At 42.0% G+C, this 19,406-nt stretch overlaps 2 protein-coding genes across 2 annotated transcripts; both read right to left on the bottom strand.

Moving 5' to 3' along the window:
• Positions 1-1,885: 1,885 nt before the first annotated feature.
• On the bottom strand, positions 1,886-7,871 carry stoml1 (stomatin (EPB72)-like 1). Its single transcript, XM_080737298.1, has 7 exons — positions 7,614-7,871; positions 5,640-5,746; positions 4,711-4,860; positions 3,860-4,063; positions 3,426-3,630; positions 3,134-3,334; positions 1,886-2,618 (listed from the first exon to the last, which is right to left on the bottom strand). Exons 1-7 carry the CDS (start codon positions 7,768-7,770, stop codon positions 2,422-2,424), a joined length of 1,221 nt encoding a protein of 406 aa, XP_080593424.1. The 5' UTR covers positions 7,771-7,871; the 3' UTR covers positions 1,886-2,421.
• Positions 7,872-8,736: 865 nt separating this feature from the next.
• nr2e3 (nuclear receptor subfamily 2, group E, member 3) lies at positions 8,737-11,713 on the bottom strand (the record flags this gene model as incomplete). The annotated part of the gene is made up of 8 exons (XM_080736913.1): positions 8,737-8,869; positions 9,139-9,244; positions 9,340-9,580; positions 9,858-10,045; positions 10,748-10,996; positions 11,136-11,239; positions 11,376-11,526; positions 11,626-11,713. 8 exons carry the CDS (start codon positions 11,711-11,713, stop codon positions 8,737-8,739), a joined length of 1,260 nt encoding a protein of 419 aa, XP_080593039.1.
• Positions 11,714-19,406: the final 7,693 nt, after the last annotated feature.

The following is a 19,406-nucleotide window of genomic DNA, read 5'->3' as shown; positions in this document are numbered from 1 at the left end:
TACCGACTGAGAATCGGATCTGTTCTGAGTTTGTTTGGTGCTCTTTGTGTGTGACTGCATTCTATTTGTGGTCTGGCGACTGATGCCGTGCTTTGTGTCCATTGTGTACACAGTGTTGAGTTTCCCCATATTTAGAAGCTGGAGGTCCCAGTAGAGCTACAGACAAAAAACAACGACTTTAGACAACAGCAGGAACAGTAGAGTGCCAAGTGCCAACACTCCACTGTGTTGAAAAATACTAACCACTATCACAAAAAGGAACCCATTCAGTCACAGAGACTTTAAAACCCTAGGTCTGGTGAAATTCAAGAGATTAAAAATGACACAAAGGTTTCATCTGTTTTTTAGAGAGAAAAAAAAACCCTACCTCTTCTTTCTTTTGTCTCTCCCTCTCCATCTCAATGAGAACATCCAAGACCCTTTCTCCAATACACGACCAGCCCTGATCATCCCCTGCAATCTGAACAAGAAACAGCTGAATGTCTTAATTTTGTCTTTTTACAACAAGGGTTCGTATTTTAGATAGTCATTAGAGAAAAGAAAAGATGTTAAAATGTTTTAATTTACTTCTTTCTATCGATTTAGTGATTTTAACGATTTTGATTTGCATGCATGGGGCCATGCATGCAAGTGGCTAAATATGTCTTTTTAGACACAATAAATAAGCCCATTCCCAAGATGCCCCGCACTCTTTCATGGGCAGATCTGACTGATGGGGGTTGGTGTAAATAATAACAAAGAAATTGCCAGCTTGTCTAAAAATACATATTTAGCCACTTGTACGCATGCCCCCACCTACTGAAATCAAAATACTAAAATCGCTAAAACAATAGAAAGCAGTAAATGAAAACATTTTAACACTCAATCTTTTCTTTTCTCTAATTACAATCTAAAATATGTTTCTTGTTGTAAAAAACTAAAGTTGTCCTTTAAATATTTCCACACAGATTGGAATATCTGTCAATGTTAATCTGCAGTTGTGTTTTATGTGGGGTTGAGTGGAACGTTGGGTACCTTCTTAATGGCCATGTGCACATCCTCTTTTGTAGAAGGCAAGTGGAAAATCTTGTTGAAGAGAATGCACACGTCTTCAGAGGAAAACTGTCCTCCAACAGAGCTACCCAGAGATTGGTACAGACCGGCAACACAGTCCTAAAGAAACACACAAACACATTAGGACAGCAAACAATTTGGAACAACATAGAAAGCAAATGGTTTCAATAAAACTCATCTTACCTGCTCCATGTTTTCACTCTCTTAACTGATAAATTATACAGGCTACTGCTATGGTTACAACAGCCCTGTGGAAAACAGCTGGATCAAGTTACCAAGCAACAACACAGTGACAATGTGTATATCAACTGAAGTCAGATGGGAGTGCAACAGTGCCATTCCACCTGTTTGTAAACGGAAAACCGAATGAGATGAGAATGGACAGATTTGAAAAGTACTCAAAATGTCTAATTGATCTAATATGACTGATAAAAGGTTTATAGATATTTTTTTGAAATAAACAAAATGCATCTGCTATCCTGTAGATGGCGTAAATGTCCCAGAAAACACCTCAACTGACATTATGTGCCACAAAACTGACAGCACTAGTATACTTCTCATATAGCAAAGACTGAGGACTGCTTCACATAATTGAAAAAAGCATTTTATTAATTGAGGTGAATTCATTCTCTTTAGTCTACTCATCAGAGGTTAGTTAGTCATTTAGGTTGAACCTAAATGATTAGTTAGCCTAGCAGGCAGCATAGCTGTTCTCCGTACTTGTGATACAGAAGAACCATCACACTCAGCAATAGAACACAAGATGCAAATGACATTGGTATGCCTCTGAAACTGATGCCTTTGTTTTGGTACACAAACACAGACACAAATATAGAGGTGCACATTTTATTTATGAAGTTTGTAGTATTAACATGAATTTTAAAAGGAAGCGTTGGGTTATGTTCATTCTTGGGTACCACCCTGTAGGAGTAATAGCTACCGTATTGATCCCTCTGCTTCTGTGACTCTTCATGGTTTGAACTGTTCATAGTTGGAAATGAAATGGTTGGTTCATCTCATGCACGTTTGACTAATTTCCACACCTCAAAGTCTGATTTAAAATAAATAAAACATAAAACACTAATACATTTGAATTACACAAAAGAAAACACATATAAACAGATACAAAAATTGCATCCTGATAAGCACTGACATTCAGCAAAGGTACAGTATTTCAGTCAATCCAATCCCTTGTTGAAATCAACTATCACATGGAGCCTACATTTGTAAAGTTAACTAAGGCAATATGTGAACAGTAAGGAGTAGTGCCATACTCAGAAACTCTTCCACGAGACACATGGCTGCAGCACAGAATGAACTTTGGACCTTCTAAATTAAATTAGTTGATTCACTAGGACACTGCCACAGCTATTGCCTAAGTAGCTTTATGAGTTCCTCCAACTTCATTGCAGTCTTCAAGTCTCCCTGGACTTTCAGTCTCCCACTGGTGTAGGCAGCATATGGTCTCAGGCTGCCCTCAAACATGGCCAGTAGATCCCTGTCACTCATAGTCAAGGTGACATCTGGCAGCTGGCATGGGGAGCCTACATCAGCTGCACCGCTGCCTACAATGCACACACAGACAAAAAAAGAAACATCAAGGGTGCTTGGTGGCAGCATCGTCGGTCAGTTAGTCGTTTTTCTTTTCTTTATAAAAATAACTAAAGTAGCTGATCTAGGAGGCTAGCTGTCTATAAAAGGGTCTATTTTCTAGAGCATATCTTACAAACTGCTGTACTCATCAGTCAAATTTAATGTGTAAGCTGCCAGTAGTTCCAAAGAAGTACCTCCAAGGCATGAGCTTTGTTTTAAACATCTTTTATATTTTCGGAAATGTAACATTCATTTTATTAGTCAAGTCAATGGGACTGATTGGGCTGAAACGTTGCCCAATGTGGAGCCGAGATCCACAATGAAGCCCCGTCATTCTCATGATCCACACATTGGGAGAGACATCTTAAGAAATGTAAAATCAGATTGCATATTGTCATCACATCCAAATCAATCTCAACATGTACTGTAACTGGAACCATCTGAGGTCTATGCGTCAATCACGTGACGATGACAGCTGAATGGTCACCTTGACTCAGATCCACATAATAGCTGTTGCATCGTCCGTCTTCTGAGCTGATGTGGAACTGGAAGCAGGCCCCCACCTGGCTGACCAAGGTGTCTGACAGGAGCAGCTTGATCACCCCCAGCAGCTCCTCCACAGAGCCAGGCCTGGCCATGACGGGCTGAGGAGCATCTCCAAGCTCATCTATAAAACTAACATTGTCATCTAAGGACATGCAAGACGTAGATATATGTTATTACACTGCAGTCATATGAACAGAGTAGAAAAAGAGATTGTGGAGAGTGTGTTGCAGCACCTTTTTGAGGCTGAAGAAGTCCACCCATAAAGTGCATGGCCAGCTCCTGAATGGGGCCAGCAAGGCCTTCCAGCCCAGGCACTGAGGGAGGCATAATGAAAGGACCTGAGGGGCCCTCCTCTGGGGCCTTCAGCAAAGAGCCCACTACAAGCTCTACTCTGTCCACCTCCAGCCCCCAGGACCGAGTCATCTCATTGATGTCCACCTGTGAGAAAATAAAATAAAAAATAAAATAGTTGGTTTAAATTCATTAAGTCTGAACAGTCAGTAGGTAAACATATTCAGTAAGCTTTTTAAGTAAGATCCAGATAACTACTTAAGCCCTATACAAGTATACTTCATTGTACAACAAAAATGTTCACCTACAACACAAAATAGGGACACCAGGTTAATTTGACTCTGAATGATCTTCCTGTCATGTCCTCAGTCCTCACCCCAAGATATTCCCCCAGTTTCACTCTCTCAGTTTGGATCTCTCTAACAGTCTTCTTCCCCAGGCTTTGGGTCATGACATTCTGTGCTGTCAGCCTGGTCGATGCGTTGAGGTCCTGGACAGACACCACCGACATGACTGGGTTCCAGATTCGGAACTGAGTGTCTGCTCCCACTAACAGGACACCACCGTCCCGAGTAGTCACCTGGAATGGTAGCATTTCAGTAGATGCTCAATAAAACATAGAAAGCCGTAGTTTTCTCTCCTTCGCCAGCTTGCGTCAAATTTAATATGCAGACGTGTTTGGGAACGCACCACCATGTTAAACGTGCATCAGCGTTCCAGATCAGGAGAGTGCCTCCATTTAAAATTTGGTGCAGGCTGGCAAAAACCCAGTTTAACCACTTAAACCCTCAATAGGCCTACTTAGTAAACGTGATCTGAGTTGGCTCTGTACCTGGTCCACTCTTTTTCTCCCTCTACACAAAATCTACAAGCTCACATCATATTGCAACTTAAATTAAGTGTTCCCCCAAAATAGGGTTGCTAAGGTTCAATTGGTTTAAAGGTTGTTTCAACACATTGACTATTCTTTCCCGACCGCCAGAACTACAGACATCTGTAGGATACCGGGACTACCTTTACATTTTGTAGGTTGCGGCCTAAGCCAGATCTTAAATCAGTGGGACTCATTCACGTCCAGGAGCTACAGCGGAAGGAGAGGTCCACTCGACTGGCAGTGCCCAGTGGCTACCCACTGCACTACTGTAATTGAGATGGGTTAAAGGCAGAGAATGAATTTCCCCACAGGGATCAATAAAGTATAACTTAATATGAGCATCTTTGGTGTACCTGGCAAGGAGGTATGTTGAAGGCCCGGGTACGCAGGTCTACCCTCTGCCATTGGTCTATGAGGGGCAGCAGAAGGACAACGCCGGGTCCTTTTGGAGGACAAATCCGTCCCAGACGGAACACAACAATCCTCTGGTAGTTAGGAACCGTCTAGTGACAATGTCAAACAGAGTTTGTTAGGAGGATTTATCTAATTGGGAAAGTGGTATTGCACTGGGTTATGTATAGCCTAGCCCCAGAATGGCTGTGATATTACATACTACATAGCCTACATTTCATGTATTCCACATCTATAGATCACTCCCATGTTGTAGTGCTGCGTGTGTAGTAGAGTGGCTCACACTCACAGCCTCAGTCTGATGACCTAAAAGTCTAATACAGCATCTCCCCCCGAGCCATAGGGAATTCCCTTTGATCTAGCGGTTAAGATATTGGCTTTCCACGCGGGAGACGCAATAATTTCCGTGCTCGAGTTTGGAAATGGTCCTTACTGCCACCTGGTTCGAAATTGCACATAATGCAGGAGGCAATAGGGCGTTACTGAAAACGAGTGCTTCCGAACTCTGACACAGCATCTATTGACAGAAAGTAGCTCATAAGTCATAACATGTCTATGGTGGATTTTTATAAGAGAAAAACGTTGCATATAGGAAGAGGATAATTCAAGCTTTCCATACAGCTGCAATGTTGGTGAGTTTAATATTGTTTAATACAATCAGATAGGACTTTTCTGTCTGTATGGGCTGTCAATGGTTGGATGTCGCAACTCTAGATTCAACAAGTTGTGGCTGGGGCTATAGATACCGACATCCCAAATACAAAAAAGGTATTCAGGGTTCCGAACGGGGCTAGGCATAGGTATGATCAATATGGCTGAGCCATGATTGTGTATGTAATATAACAGCCAGGTTAGGTATTTGTCCACTTACTTTCAACACGAACCATCCTGATATAGGAAAACTTATAATGGTTAAGATGTAGACCAAGAAAATGACAATCAGGTTGCAGATCCAGGACGCCCATCCTTGTGACAAATCTATGTATCAGAAAGAGAGGTATAAAGTACTAGATATTAGATATGAAGTTATGCTACTTTATCGGATTCATATCGGAGGCATTATAATAATACTGTGGTTGCTATAGGCAACACACTACTAGAATGTTTTGCCAGCAAAGTGAACCTGCTTTTTGTTAACCTTTTGACTGAGGTTATCCGGGTTGCAAGGCTGGATGGTAACCGCGCTTTGCCAAAAATCCAACTCGCCAAATTGTCCACGCTCATTGGGCAGGCTTTTCAATGCTCCTGGATTCGCCAGGATGATTGGCAATTAGGCTACATCTACTATCTTATATATACATTCCTCTAAGAGCCGCATCCCACTTCACGCCCCCTTTACATCGACTTCAACTCATAGGTAGTCGTCTAGGACGTAAGGAGTACCGCCCCTAACCCTATGCCGTCCGCTCATTCGCTAAGCACGAGAGAGAGGAGGCAACAGGGGAGGGGGTACGGGCAAGCGAGAGAGAGAGAGAGAGAGTGCAATTTGACACCACTGTGTTTGCATGTGCCTGCTGCAGAGAAATAGCAGAGGCTTAACTGTGGCTGTTTCTCAATCGCGGGCTTGGTAACTAGGTCCTTGGGTCCTTGGTAGTTCAGACTTGCAAGTTCGCCTTGGGAGTAAGAACTTCCAGGGACGCGAGGACGCACGTCGCTGATTCTGGGTTTGGAACAGTACTTCCTGCAGCTTACTCGGTGACGTCACCATCTCGGCTCGGGGGTGGGGTGAAAGGCATGCTGGGTAATTTGCTGTGGAAAGTCTCCACAAGTCAGCTCCAATGCATCCTCGGTAAAGTGGGAGGATCAAGTTCACATCCGGGAATTTGGTCTCTACTTGGTCAAATGCAGACTTGAGATTGGAAGCATACTTGGGCAGCAACTTATGACGTATCACAAGTTCAGGAGGACTCAAGTCTAGACAAGAATCCACATTGAGAAACAGCCAGTCACTTCTCTCCAGTGCGTCCGGCGGTCAAATATGTCCAACCGGAAACGTGCGCTGCGGCACAATAGTTCCGCCACAATAGTTCCCCCCCCCCCAAATTTTTTTTTTTTTTTTTTAATTTTTTTTTAAACTTTTTTTTTTACTTATTTTTTTAACTTTTTTTTTTTTTTTTTTTTTTTTTTTACTTTTTTTTTTTTTTTTTTTCGGGCGTGGACTCTAGATGTGAGTGGGCCGAAGGCCCGCGAACCTCTAGTGTTAAATATTTTGTGGGGGAGGACCCCCAGATGAGAAGTCGTTTTTAAGGATGTCTTACTTTGCTTCAGTCATCAAATTTGTACACCTCCATTTGGCATTTTTTTAAAAAAATGAATGGTACTGAAATTGTACCCATGCTAGTAAAGCAAGCCTGATAAAAGTATCAAACATGCACAACATTCAACAGAACACAGGAAAATATATATATCTGTTAAGAAGTTTTGGGGGGAGGACCACCAGACCCCTGTTGAGGAGTTCCGCGCACCCCCTAAAAAATAAATCTCCTCGATTCTCCTGGACTGACAGTCCAAGGTTGACAACCCTGCTCATTGGCGAGATGTCCTAGCAAGTTGATTTGGCGAGTTGGATTTTTGGCGAAGTGACTGGTATTCGGCTGGATATCTTGGACAATTACTATGTCCAATCAGACAGGATTGGTCAGGGTTCACTTGACATCACAATATAATATATTGTGATATAAAGACGGCTTGCTTGGGATCGGCTACAAGCTCAAAGCGCGTCGCTTATTTATACACGGTTACCATGACATCCATCCAGCTGTCACTGTCATGCTAGCGCTTATTGTGGGACATACGCATAGTTACGACATACATATCCTCCTGTAAACTCACTGATGTTACCTACCGGTGAAGTCGTTGTCAGTGACTTTAGGTATGTAGTCAAAAGAATGTCCTTTATGTTGGTGGGACTGGCTCTCTCTTTCCACAAACAATCCTGGCTGTCTCGTGTCGCTCTGTGGAAGAGACTGGTACGGGTATCTGCTCGACGAGTCACCAAACATTGTCAACACGCACTACTCAAATTCAACTGCATATAAATAGGCCTACACTTATATTATACTAAACCATTTCTCCAACATTTACTGACAGGATGTTGTGCACTTCCGTGTTTTGTTTTTGTTTATTCCCCATTTTTCTTCTTCTCAGTGGTGGCTGTTGACTATGTGGTGCTTAACGCTACATTGGTGCATTACCGCCACCCCCTGTTTCTAAAAAGCAGTGCAGAGATTCTCAGTCTAGTTGGTAAGATTAACCTCTACTGTCCTCTACTTGTGATCATGTAGCTCCATAAAATAAGCTGATTAGGAGGACATCATCCTCTTGCGAACAAATCGATGATCAGGGGTGAACACTTCCAAATCCAAGAACTGACATCAAATAAAGCAGGCATTTATTTTTGTATTTACTAAAAATACATGAAAATGACACAAAACAATATTCCCTACTTTCCAGCATATAAATAAAGTATTCCTTGAATATAGCAAAAGCAAACATACTTTTATAAATACTGTTTAAATGAGTAGTTCCCCCTAAAAACGTACTTATTTTCTGCACACCCATGAAGCCTTGAATTCGTGGTGATTCTTTTGTTTTTTACGCATTCCTAAGCCAATAATTTGATGTGTATTTCCAGTAGGAGACACTACCGGATACATTAGCTGATAAGAGACGGTAATCAAATTATTGCCATAGGAATGCGACAAAAGCAAAAAGATCTCCATGAATTCAAGGCTTCGTGGGGTGTGACCTTGATAGAAAATAAGTAATTCTTTGGGTGAACTACTCATTTAAGAAGGAAAACAATGTATTGATTATATTACAGTGTGGTGGCCTATGGTGGCGGGATATAATCTTTGCATTATTTTTGACTTTAAGAAGAACAGCAAATGAAACAGAATTCATGGAACAAGATTGTGTTTCTTCAGAGCTGGCTTTATATAACCACCACATTCATTCCTGGGGCTTGTTTAGTTTTTGAACATGTCACAAAGCAGCTTCTCCATGGGTGTGTTGCCAATGGTCCTGTGAAAGAACATTTGCTCTATCCTCTCTGAGCTGACCAAATGGAGGGAGGGCAGCAACAGTAAAAGTCTTCCACACCTGAACAACAACAACAAAAGAAGATCATGATTCTGTTTTCATAATAAATAGTTATAATGTATTATAACTGTCTGTCTGTCTGTCTTTCTGTCACACACACGCACGTACGCACGCACGCACGCACACGCACGCACACACGCACGCATGCACACACGCACACACACACACACACACACACACACACACACACACACACACACACACACACACACACACACCAAGAAAAGTAGGTGTAAATAAAACCATTTTGTGATTATTATTGGGTGTACCTGGCAGCCTGGGCTGGGTATATAGAATGGATGTGCTGACCCAGCAGCACCTGTGACTGGTCCTGCAGATTTTCCACCTGTTCTGGGTCCTTGAGACCTCGAATCTCTGTGCCACGGAGTCAAACAACTTAGTTAGTAATATAAACACCCAAAGTTAACTGAAAAAATAAAGAAAGGGCAAATAGAAAAGCAATGCTTTACCTGGCTTGAAGAGTACAATGGCTTTTAGGCAGGCAAACTCAGTGGGATCAACAGCCAGGGTCTTGAAGCGATTAAAGACCTCCTCTAAGATACGCAGGTCAGGGGAGGGGACGCTGCCTTTAGACTGCTGCGTGGGGGATAGTTCTGGCAGAGACAGGAGGGGGCAACTGTCCAAGGGTAGGGACCACTGGATGGCACATAGCAGAAACATCTCACTCCAAGCTTCCTCCAGCAGGATCACCTGGAAATGACACAGGAGTGTAAATTACAACTTAAAACAAAGCTTGCTTGTGTGTGTGTGTGTGTGTGTGTGTGTGTGTGTGTGTGTGTGTGTGTGTGTGTGTGTGTGTGTGTGTGTGTGTGTGTGTGTGTGTGTGTGTGCGTGCGTGCGTGCGTGCGTGCGTGCGTGCGTGCGTGCGTGCGTGCATGCGTGCACGCTTTTTCCTTCAGTTGTGTGTAGTCATGACACAGGGTTATGTAAAAGTTACAGTATACATCTACATGCTGTTGAGTCTTACCTGGTCCCTGAATGGCAAGTGAGAGAAGACAGGCAGGTTCTTTGCCCATTTGACAGACATGAAGAGCAGACGAGCTGATGTCTCATACACACTCTCTGGACAGCAGGAGTTGTACAAGGACGAGCGACATTCAGAGGGTGGCCTCTCTCTCTCTGGCTCATTCGTTGTCACGTCAATATTCTCTTCCACTACAAAGCACAGAGAAAGAGAGACAGGGAAATCAGACAGCGATGTCTGGACACATTTTATCCCTGTTGAGCAGGAACCTTGTGTGTACAAAACCTGTTTTCCAATTAATCCAATCTAGTTATTTAGTCACAAGCTCTTGTTAACTACAACAACGTACAGCAAATCTTGTTACAAAGGGTGATTGGGCCTTCGCCGTCCGAGCTCCTAAACTCTGGAATGCTTTACCCGAGAACATTCGATCGCCTTGGGCTTCCCTTGGACTATTTAAATCACTATTAAAAACCCATTTGTTCCAGAAATCAATCCTGTAAATAACCCTTTGTTCTTTTTTGCTATTAGCTTATGTTATTTTATTTTATTTGCTTGTATGCATGGTTATTCTAGTTGTAATTATGATAGATCATCTTATGTCTCTTTGCTTCTCTTTGTGAATTTGTTTTTATTACCTTGTCTCATGTTTGTGCAGCACTTTGTGGCTCATGTCTAGAAAGGTGCTATACAGTTATTATTATTATTATTATTATTATTATTACCCTTAAACATTATCTTTTCTGCAAATAGCCAACAATGTGTCGCTTCGCAATGTGTTGTCAGCTTGTAAATTGGTTATTCTCGCTACAACACTGTCATGCGACGGCAATGATGTATAAAACAGGGCATTAATTCATTTAAAACAGCATTATAACCCTGCATGGTCTCACCATCCTCAGGCTCCAGTTTGGCACAGGTCTCAGCAGTAAGCAGGCTGACCATGAGGCGGTGGTTGTTTTTTGGGCCGTTGCTGGCCTTTGTGGGGGCAGGAGGTGTGATGGAGGTGTTGACCAGTGGTCTGCTGATGATGGAGTACGTGGGCTCCCTTGTCGTAGCCAGGTGCTCCTTTTCTGGGTCCACATTAATGGAGTCCAGGCTGACCTGCGCTGTGCTCCGAGGCTGACGCTCATTCTGCACTGCTGCAAAGAAATAGCAATACTGCATGACACATGGAGATAATCCACATTTTATACTGTATGAGTTAGAGCTCATACCCAGAATCCAGAAATACTGGCGTATGACAGAGTGCATTTTCCAGTAGGCTCACTTTCTACTCACCATCTTTGTTCATGCCAGCTTGGAGGCACCTCTTCAGTCGGCATGCCTGACACTGGTTACGATGAGCTTTGTCAACTGGGCACATACCAGTTCCAGCCTGACACCTGTGAGTTTTGACCAGAGCCATATTCTAATTAAACAATATAAGCCTGAATTATGATTTGCCAAGAATGTGAGCGTTTAGATACATTTTTTACGAATTCAGCATAACTGTTGTTTTTTGTGCAGCCCTGTCCTCACCTGTAGATTAGTCTGCGTCTCACGCTGCGTTTAAAGAAGCCACTGCATCCATTGCAGGCATAGATGCCATAGTGTTTCCCACTGCTTGTGTCAGAGCAAACTTTACACAACAGGCCTTGAGTTGGCGATTTCCCCGGAGCCGGAGCTTTAGCTGAAGAGAACATAAAGAGAGCAAGATTGAGTAATTCAAATCACAGTTAGTTTCAGAAGTGAAAATGCCACACATTTTTGTTTCTTGTTTCTTGCTCACCTGCTTGAGCAGCATCTGTGTTGTGTTGTCGCGAGTCCTTCGAGTTGGAAGAAGTTAAGGTGCTGATCTTGGCCATGTGGTCCTCCATTGTGAGATGCGAATGTATTCTATGAAATACGTTGTACAATTCTAAGACAATTCTGTCCTTTGTGCAGTCTTTCCTGTGAATCTCAAAGCAAAGTTTTGAGTTGAGAATGACAGAGATGAGAATACTCAGAGAGTAACTACTGGAGTGCATCAAGTGTTTGGTCCTGTGCTGCTGTCCAAGGTCAGTGGCCTCTGTTGTCTGCCACCTCTTCCTTTTCTATGAGCCAGACTGATCGTGTGAGCCTGTGTCGTCTGGGGGCTCTCTGAAGGAAGACAAGTAGATTAGTACCATGCGCTGTGTAAGCAAATACTGATTTGTCATCCCCTTAATCTTTACTGTCCATAAGGGTGGATCAATCAGTCACACCATTTAGAGGCAGAACCACACTCAACAAGTGTGTACATTGAAAAAGGACCAGGAAATATCCAGTCGCGTGTTGATGTTTAAAGCCAACGCTTTGAATCCGATTGCTTTGAGGTGTGCTGTATTATTTTTTTTAATAATTCGGTTACGTGTAATGCTGTGGCTGAATATCTGCAACATCATCCAAGATTTCATAAATTACATTTTCCCTGCACTTTTGATCTCATTTCCTACTCTTATGTCTTAACGCTACAGACATTTCTCCCTCAGAGCTCAGAGGGGTTTTCTGCCTCCACCAACTAATCCATTCTTATTTTCCGTATGAGTCAGTGTGAGTTATACTAATCTAGATTTGCCTCTGATGCACTTGCTTCAGCATCTAGTGGCCAGTAGAACAGTAATGTTATCTTAGTTGTCTTTTTGTCTTTCTCGTCATTATTTAAATTTGCTCTACTGAGATGTTTGACAAAAGCAAATGGAAATTATATTATAGCCTGGTTTACGTATTGTATTGCTTTGGTCCTGCCAAATTAGCAGTGCTATCCCTTTCCATGTGGTTTTGGGAGAACGCTACCATCCCTAATCAACAAAGAAGCTTATGCCACCATCAAACATGGCCTCCCTCCTTGAGAGGGATCATGGAAGGGGATGATGAGAAGAAAAACAATTAGTGCTGAGGTTGAAAGAGCACCAAAGAGTTGACCCTTAAGCCTGATTCATAGTTGTATGGTTGGTGGTGTCACTATTCTTCTGCCATATGGTGGCTGCTCTGAAACCCCAGGCTGCCTAATTAGTGACCCATGCACAATATACTGCCAATTAGAGGTCAGTCATTTGCTGTTTTTTTTTTCTTCCAGGATAAAAACATGTCTGTATTGTTCTTTTATACTACAACCAATGGCTGATGGCATACTGAACAGCACCAGTCAGGGACGTGCTGGGCCCCTGATTCAGCCCGGGAAAAAGAGTTGGAGAGGCCCTCATTTCTTTTTTTATATATATATTTCGTCGTTGTCGGGTGGAAACCTTATGTGTCCAAAACCGTTTGTTTTGTATTTATCATTTAAAAATGATTTAAACTAGTGAAAACAGCTGATCTACAAGCACACAACGCCTCATGGTGCGAGGCGTTGTGTGCTTGTAGATCTGCTGTTTTCACTACTTTTGTGCAACGGCCTTGTATGATGAAGCAGGGCTTTGCTTTGCGAAAAAAATTATAAATTTGAAACTTGGAGATACAAGGTTTCTGCCCGACAATGACGATTTACTTTGCTGGCTGCACAGCCCCCAAAATGGAACGAAGGCCGACATTTTATTTTAAATTCTTTCCTAATGGCCGGCCTGGACCGGCCGGGAATGAACCGGCCGTTCGGGAATTGTCCCGCTTTTCCCAATGGCCAGCACGTCCCTGCTTCTACTGCAATACGATTTATTTTCTGTTCAGTTTTGAATTTTCCTTTTTAAAATGAGAGTCAGTAAAAACTGTCTGGCATGTTTGTGGATTTTCTTTTTCATGTCTCTTGATTTTTAGGCTTTGTGTTCAAAACAGAGCCCTCTCTGTTAGCCTAAACGAGTGTATAAAAGGATTAAAGATGGGCTTGTTAGATGGAGCTATTTGACCTCAGAACTCATTTTCTCATTGGATCAGTCACACACGCACGTGAACTGCGCATGCAAACACGCGCGCGCGCACACGCACGCACGCACGCACGCACGCACGCACGCACGCACGCACGCACGCACGCACGCACACACACACACACACACACACACACACACACACACACACACACACACACACACACACACACACACACACACACTCACTCACTCACACACACCCACACACACACACACACACAGTATATAAAGTATAACCACTTTCAACCTATACTATTCCAGTAAGACGCCCTGAGAACATGGGTGCGCGCAAATGGGCGCGTGCACGCATCCGCCTGGGTGACAGCAGACTGCTGAGCGAGCACTGGAGCTTTGGCATGAGATCAACTTTCCCTCTGCGTCCTAAAATAAATATTGGCACTTTGGCTACAGTGTGTGAGGCCGCTTCTTTGTCTTTTAAAGACTATTAATGGGATCAACCTTTACCAAAAAAATGCACAGACCTGGTTGGTTATGGAGACTGACCAACTGACGTCTGACATCATAGATGTTTGATGTATTAGACCACATGAGACTGAAACAATATGTCCATATATGGGCATTCCCAGATATGGGCTTAATATTGATGCCATCAGGTATCTCCATATAGGACACAGTTACTGTATATCCTTCTGCTGAGCTGGGATGAGGTGTCATTGTGATGTCAGAATAGTGATGGACGGACAGACAGACAGACATGAGCTTTTCATACTAAGTACAACTAGTAAGACACCTCAGGGTGACTTGCGACCTCAGGGTGACATGCGACCTAGCTCGCCCTAAAGGGAGAGGTCGCGCCAATTTTTGGCCATCTGGCCAACCACTCTGACGATTCTAGTTGTTGTCATTCTGGGGGGAGTTTGTTCATGTTTTTGTGAGGGTATCAACTCTAGGAGACACGGGGAGAACATGCAAACTCCACACAGAAAGGCCCTATCGCCAACCCCAACTAGGGTGTGGGCGCTGATGATGCGGAGGGAGGAACACGCCGCCCATATATGTCCTTAATATTGATAACATCATATCCTTAATAATGTCCTTATTGACAATATAGGAATCTCCATATATGGGCATAAAAGGTTTTTTCTTTTTCTGGGAATGACCATATAATTATGGACTTTTTATTTTATTTTATCCTTTATCAATAATAATATGTATCCATATACATACTATATATGTTATGCCCATACATGGAGATGGGCATTAAAAAAAATCGAACCTCTGTTCGAAGTGGAGCTGTGTGTGTGTGTGTGTGTGTGTGTGTGTGTGTGTGTGTGTGTGTGTGTGTGTGTGTGTGTGTGTGTGTGTGTATTGCAGTTGAAAACAGCGCCCCTCCCTTAACATGTGTGGTCATAAAAGGTACTACACCACAGGCTTGAGGCTACATACAGACAGACCCACCCACATACAAACATACCTACACACACGGCCACGTATAGGGAGCTTGTGTTCCACACAGCTCCAAAAATGTACGTTAATTAGTAGTGCCAAGCAGGGCCTTGGTGAGTTAGGGCCTTGGTTTGATGCCTGTTGATCTCCATATATGGGCCATATATGGTACCCTAACATTCTCATTTTCGACCTGGAATTTATGACATCAGAAATCTCCATGTATGGACATAAAAGGTTTTTTCCTTTTTCTGGGAATGACCATATATGGACTTTTATATCCTGAGAAATCTTGTAGCTTGTCTGACTGTCAGTACAGGAAGTGATGTCACGTGACATCCTTTTTATGCCCCCCATATTATGAGTCATTCTGTACCACATCACTGTGACTCACTGACATCACACTGACATCACTTCCTGAACAGACAGACAGTCAGACAAGCTACGAGGTTTTTCAGGGTATAATGCGGTCGCAATAAGTAGTGACCTATGGTCGCACACGCACAAACTAATTTTGCACAAATTTCAATCTGTGAACCCATTCGGTTTTTGCCTCTGGGGTTTGCCACCTACTTTTTTGTGTAGAATCAGGAACTCGGTTTGGCTCCTCCCATTCTTAGTGTGTTTATTCTTACTAACATGTTTAGGGCAGTGGTGCTGACATTCTGTCATCTGTTTTGAGAGATTACATAAACTATAAATCACACAATAAATTCATTAATTCATATAGAATGATATTTATGCAGTATGAGTATAGTGTAGCGTGAAGTACTGAATGACACTGTGGTGCAGTTGTTCTCAACCGTAACTCTAAGATTTAAAAACAACAAAAAATGACTAATTCATGGGTTGCATTTGTAGTCCTACACCAGCCATTTTGAGGACCAACACAGGTGTTTTGATTAATGTAGACCATTGGTTCTATGCCAATCAGACAAATTGAACACCTGTGTTGGTCCTCAATATGGCTGGTTTAGGACTACAAATGCAACCCATGAATAACTGAAATTATACTACTTACTTCCTTTGATCCAAGCTGGAACACAATCGATTGATTGATCACTAAAATAAACATGCTCTGAAAATGCATGCGGCCCAACCATCTGTCCACTTAACAGCTAAGTGTTCAGATGGGTGGGTCGACAACGCTTTTAAGATTTTCAAGTGGGCCCTGATCCAGAAAAGGTTGAGAACCACTGCTGTAGTGGGTTACATTACATAAGAGCCTGGGCCTGAGAAATAGGAGCTACATGGCCTGGGTTACCTCACCTGCACCTCTGGGGAAAGCTGATCATTCATCTCCATCCATCCCACACCAGAACTTAAACTGCAAACAATAAACAAAGAATTTACATGCAGGACACTTTTCTTGGTCTATTTTTGTGTGTGCCTACGTGACAATTTTATGTTCCAGAATATCAGCATATTTGAGATTGTAAAATAGGCATTGATAGACATATAGGCATTGATATATAGCTCACACAACACATGCATACAGTGTATATGTCGAAACATGTAATAGACTAAGCCCATACTTACCCTTTTCCACTGTAAATATCTTCCTTTTCTTTTTCTTTTATTTCCCATTTTTTTTCTTCTTTTTGAATGCTTTTTTCCCTTTTGTTATTGATGATATCCTATGCAAAGTATTGTGTTCTAACCACCTGTCTTTCAATGTTATAGAGATACATAAAGTGGATCCTGTGTAAATAAGCCAAAACTAGAGATCCTAGCTTACTAGGATCTCCTTTTAGTTGACCTTGTACCAGTGATTTGTACTGTCATGAAACTGTAGCCTACTTTTTCCTATGCAACCTTCTAATAAATTCTTCTATCAATCAATATCATTATGCCAAGTCGGATATACCGTATGATGAGTGACATACATGTAAACAGGTATTAACTAGGATTTGCGTCACAGTGAGGATGAAATAATTATGAGTTAAGCTCTGCATGACCGTCTCTGTCTCGATCTAGATCTCTGACACCCCAACTGCAGGCCCTGCAGTGAGGTGTTGCTGCCCTCAGCAGAATCTGTAGCCGTGGGGTTGGGCCTGAGAGCGGATAACTGTCAGACTCCTCCTCTCCTGAGCACTGGGATGGAGCTCAACAGTTCTCTGATTGTTTACTGTAATGGATCCAGTCACAAATGAAATGGCCAACTGCCATGCAGGTAGGGAGATGATGTACTGTAGGATACTGCTTTTCGGGAGAAATCCTTTCAGTGACAGCAGCACCACAAGTCACCCGAATTTATTACTGCATCTCCATGAAGTAGGTGGGCATGTTGGGTATGAAGACGAGCAGCCATGAATGAAATATTGTGTTGTGTTTTCCCCATTTAATTGTCCAAAGAGTATTTTTATGTAATTACACAGCATCCAGTTGATTAGGAATCAAATGTCTAGTGCACATTGGGATACAAGACTAGCAAATGGCACTCTCACTCTGCACAAGGCATATTTGTCGCTGTCCTTGAGTAGATGCCCTTGAATTCAAGTTCACAAATCTATGCATCAGCCTAAGCAGCTTTATATATAATCTCCTTGAATGTCAGCTATTGTCAAAGAGTGAGATTAACTTTTTATAAGTGGTAGGTGGCCTCTTTGTGTATTGGTAACAAACAGGTGTCTCAAGATGCAAGGGCATGAATGTGGTGCCAAGTTTTATGGCATAACTGGCATTAGATTTTTTTTCACATGCAATCATTGCCAAAATAATACTAGGTCTGCTATTGTCTTTGACTTTGTCAAATATTCAAATGCATCCTAATGTCTCTCAGTGTTTGGTCTGGGGATCAAAATAGACCCTTATGGGTATGCAAATGAGAGTGTACAAATGGAATGGTTCAAATAATATGAAACAGCAAAATGTATAGTGTTCATGTCATTGGTGGTATAGATAAAGAAAAGGGTTTTTGGCTTTGACACAACAAATGAACAGGCATACTGTAATAACCTTTTAATAAACCACCATGCTGAGGACATTCATGCTTCCTGGAGGATGAACTCTACTGATTTTAGTGACCCTATGACCTTTTCTCTTGTGCCACCCTTGGGCCAGAATGTCCACTTACACACAATGTATGAAAATGGGCATGACATGAAACCTGTCACTTTGGTCAGACAGGTTATTATGGATATCTTGAAAACAACTGGCCAGATTGCCATGGAATTCACCATGGTAATTTTTTTTCTTTTTTACTGACTATATCTACTGCATAGTACTGTGTTCTATTCGTCTGTCATTCAATGTTATATGAGATACTTCAATGGTTTCCTGTGGAATTAAGCTTAGTCTTTTCTAGGATCTCCTTTTAGTAGACCTTGTACCAGTGAACTGTACCGTCATGAAACTGTACCTTTTTCTATGCAAACTTCTAATAAAGTCTTCAATCAATCAATCAATCAATCAATCAATCAGTCGATGACCCTACAGGTTTTCTAGCAGGGATTTCAGATTCTATTTAGTCGTGTAATGTGTATAAGATAAGAACCTTCAAGAAGAACTATCGGGATCTCTTTATGATTCTCATGTATAATGGTCAGGGTCAGGACCTTTGTTGTCACGGTAAAAACACACTCCCTTTGTTTTTCCTGGCAATGTTCCAGTATCTACTGGGTAGGAGTATGGGTAACCAAACATTGCATGGCTAAGCAGTCTTTGGTTTGGTTCAGTGCTGTAAAGCACCCTATGCCCCTGTCAAATGATGACTGGAAGCAGGATTGAGGCGTCAGCACAATGGACAACAGGGATTGGCCCACCATGCCATCTGCTGCCATTAACATAATCCACACAATGAGAAGAATCAATTGTCTCAGTGCATATCAAAGACATGCCAGCTCAACTCAACAAGTAAATTAAACATTAGAGAGACTTATCTCAAATTCCATGATAATGCTGACTAAGGAATAAAGCTAGGGAGTATTCCCTCTAAACAACCAACTAATTCTAAATACTATTATGAATATTCTACTCTACCACCATCATTCAACACTAAACTACTACATTTAATGAAAGAATATATATTTTTTTAACTATTAACTTCTGAAAAAGCCTGAATAATATTTACAATCTAAAATCAGGGTGATTTACAAAATTAGAGTAAGTGGCATGAACCCTAGTCAACAAAAGACAGGGTACAGTGCATATACAGTACGTAAACAGAGTGCATAGAAAACAATTTAGAGCAACAAAGGAACTTTGATACAAGGTAAACATTAATACGATTCTATATATATATCAGAGTTTAAAGTATCTGCTCATTGTATCACATGCATGC

The sequence above is a fragment of the Nannobrachium achirus genome, assembly GCF_963921795.1.
Source record: "Nannobrachium achirus genome assembly, chromosome: 11".
In the NCBI taxonomy this organism is placed as follows: Eukaryota; Metazoa; Chordata; class Actinopteri; order Myctophiformes; family Myctophidae; genus Nannobrachium; species Nannobrachium achirus.
Note: the sequence above shows the minus strand (reverse complement) of the source record. Positions and strands in the feature narration are given on the sequence as shown.

What these genes read in the sequence shown, in the direction of transcription:
- stoml1 (XM_080737298.1), bottom strand. Translation starts at nt 7,770, where the DNA reads ATGTTTGGTGACTCGTCGAGCAGATACCCGTACCAGTCTCTTCCACAG. An exon ending in CACTGACAACGACTTCACCG is followed by an intron (nt 5,747 to 7,613) that starts GTAGGTAACATC and finishes TCTGATACATAG; the next exon opens with ATTTGTCACAAGGATGGGCG. An exon ending in TCAACATACCTCCTTGCCAG is followed by an intron (nt 4,064 to 4,710) that starts GTACACCAAAGA and finishes CTACCATTCCAG; the next exon opens with GTGACTACTCGGGACGGTGG.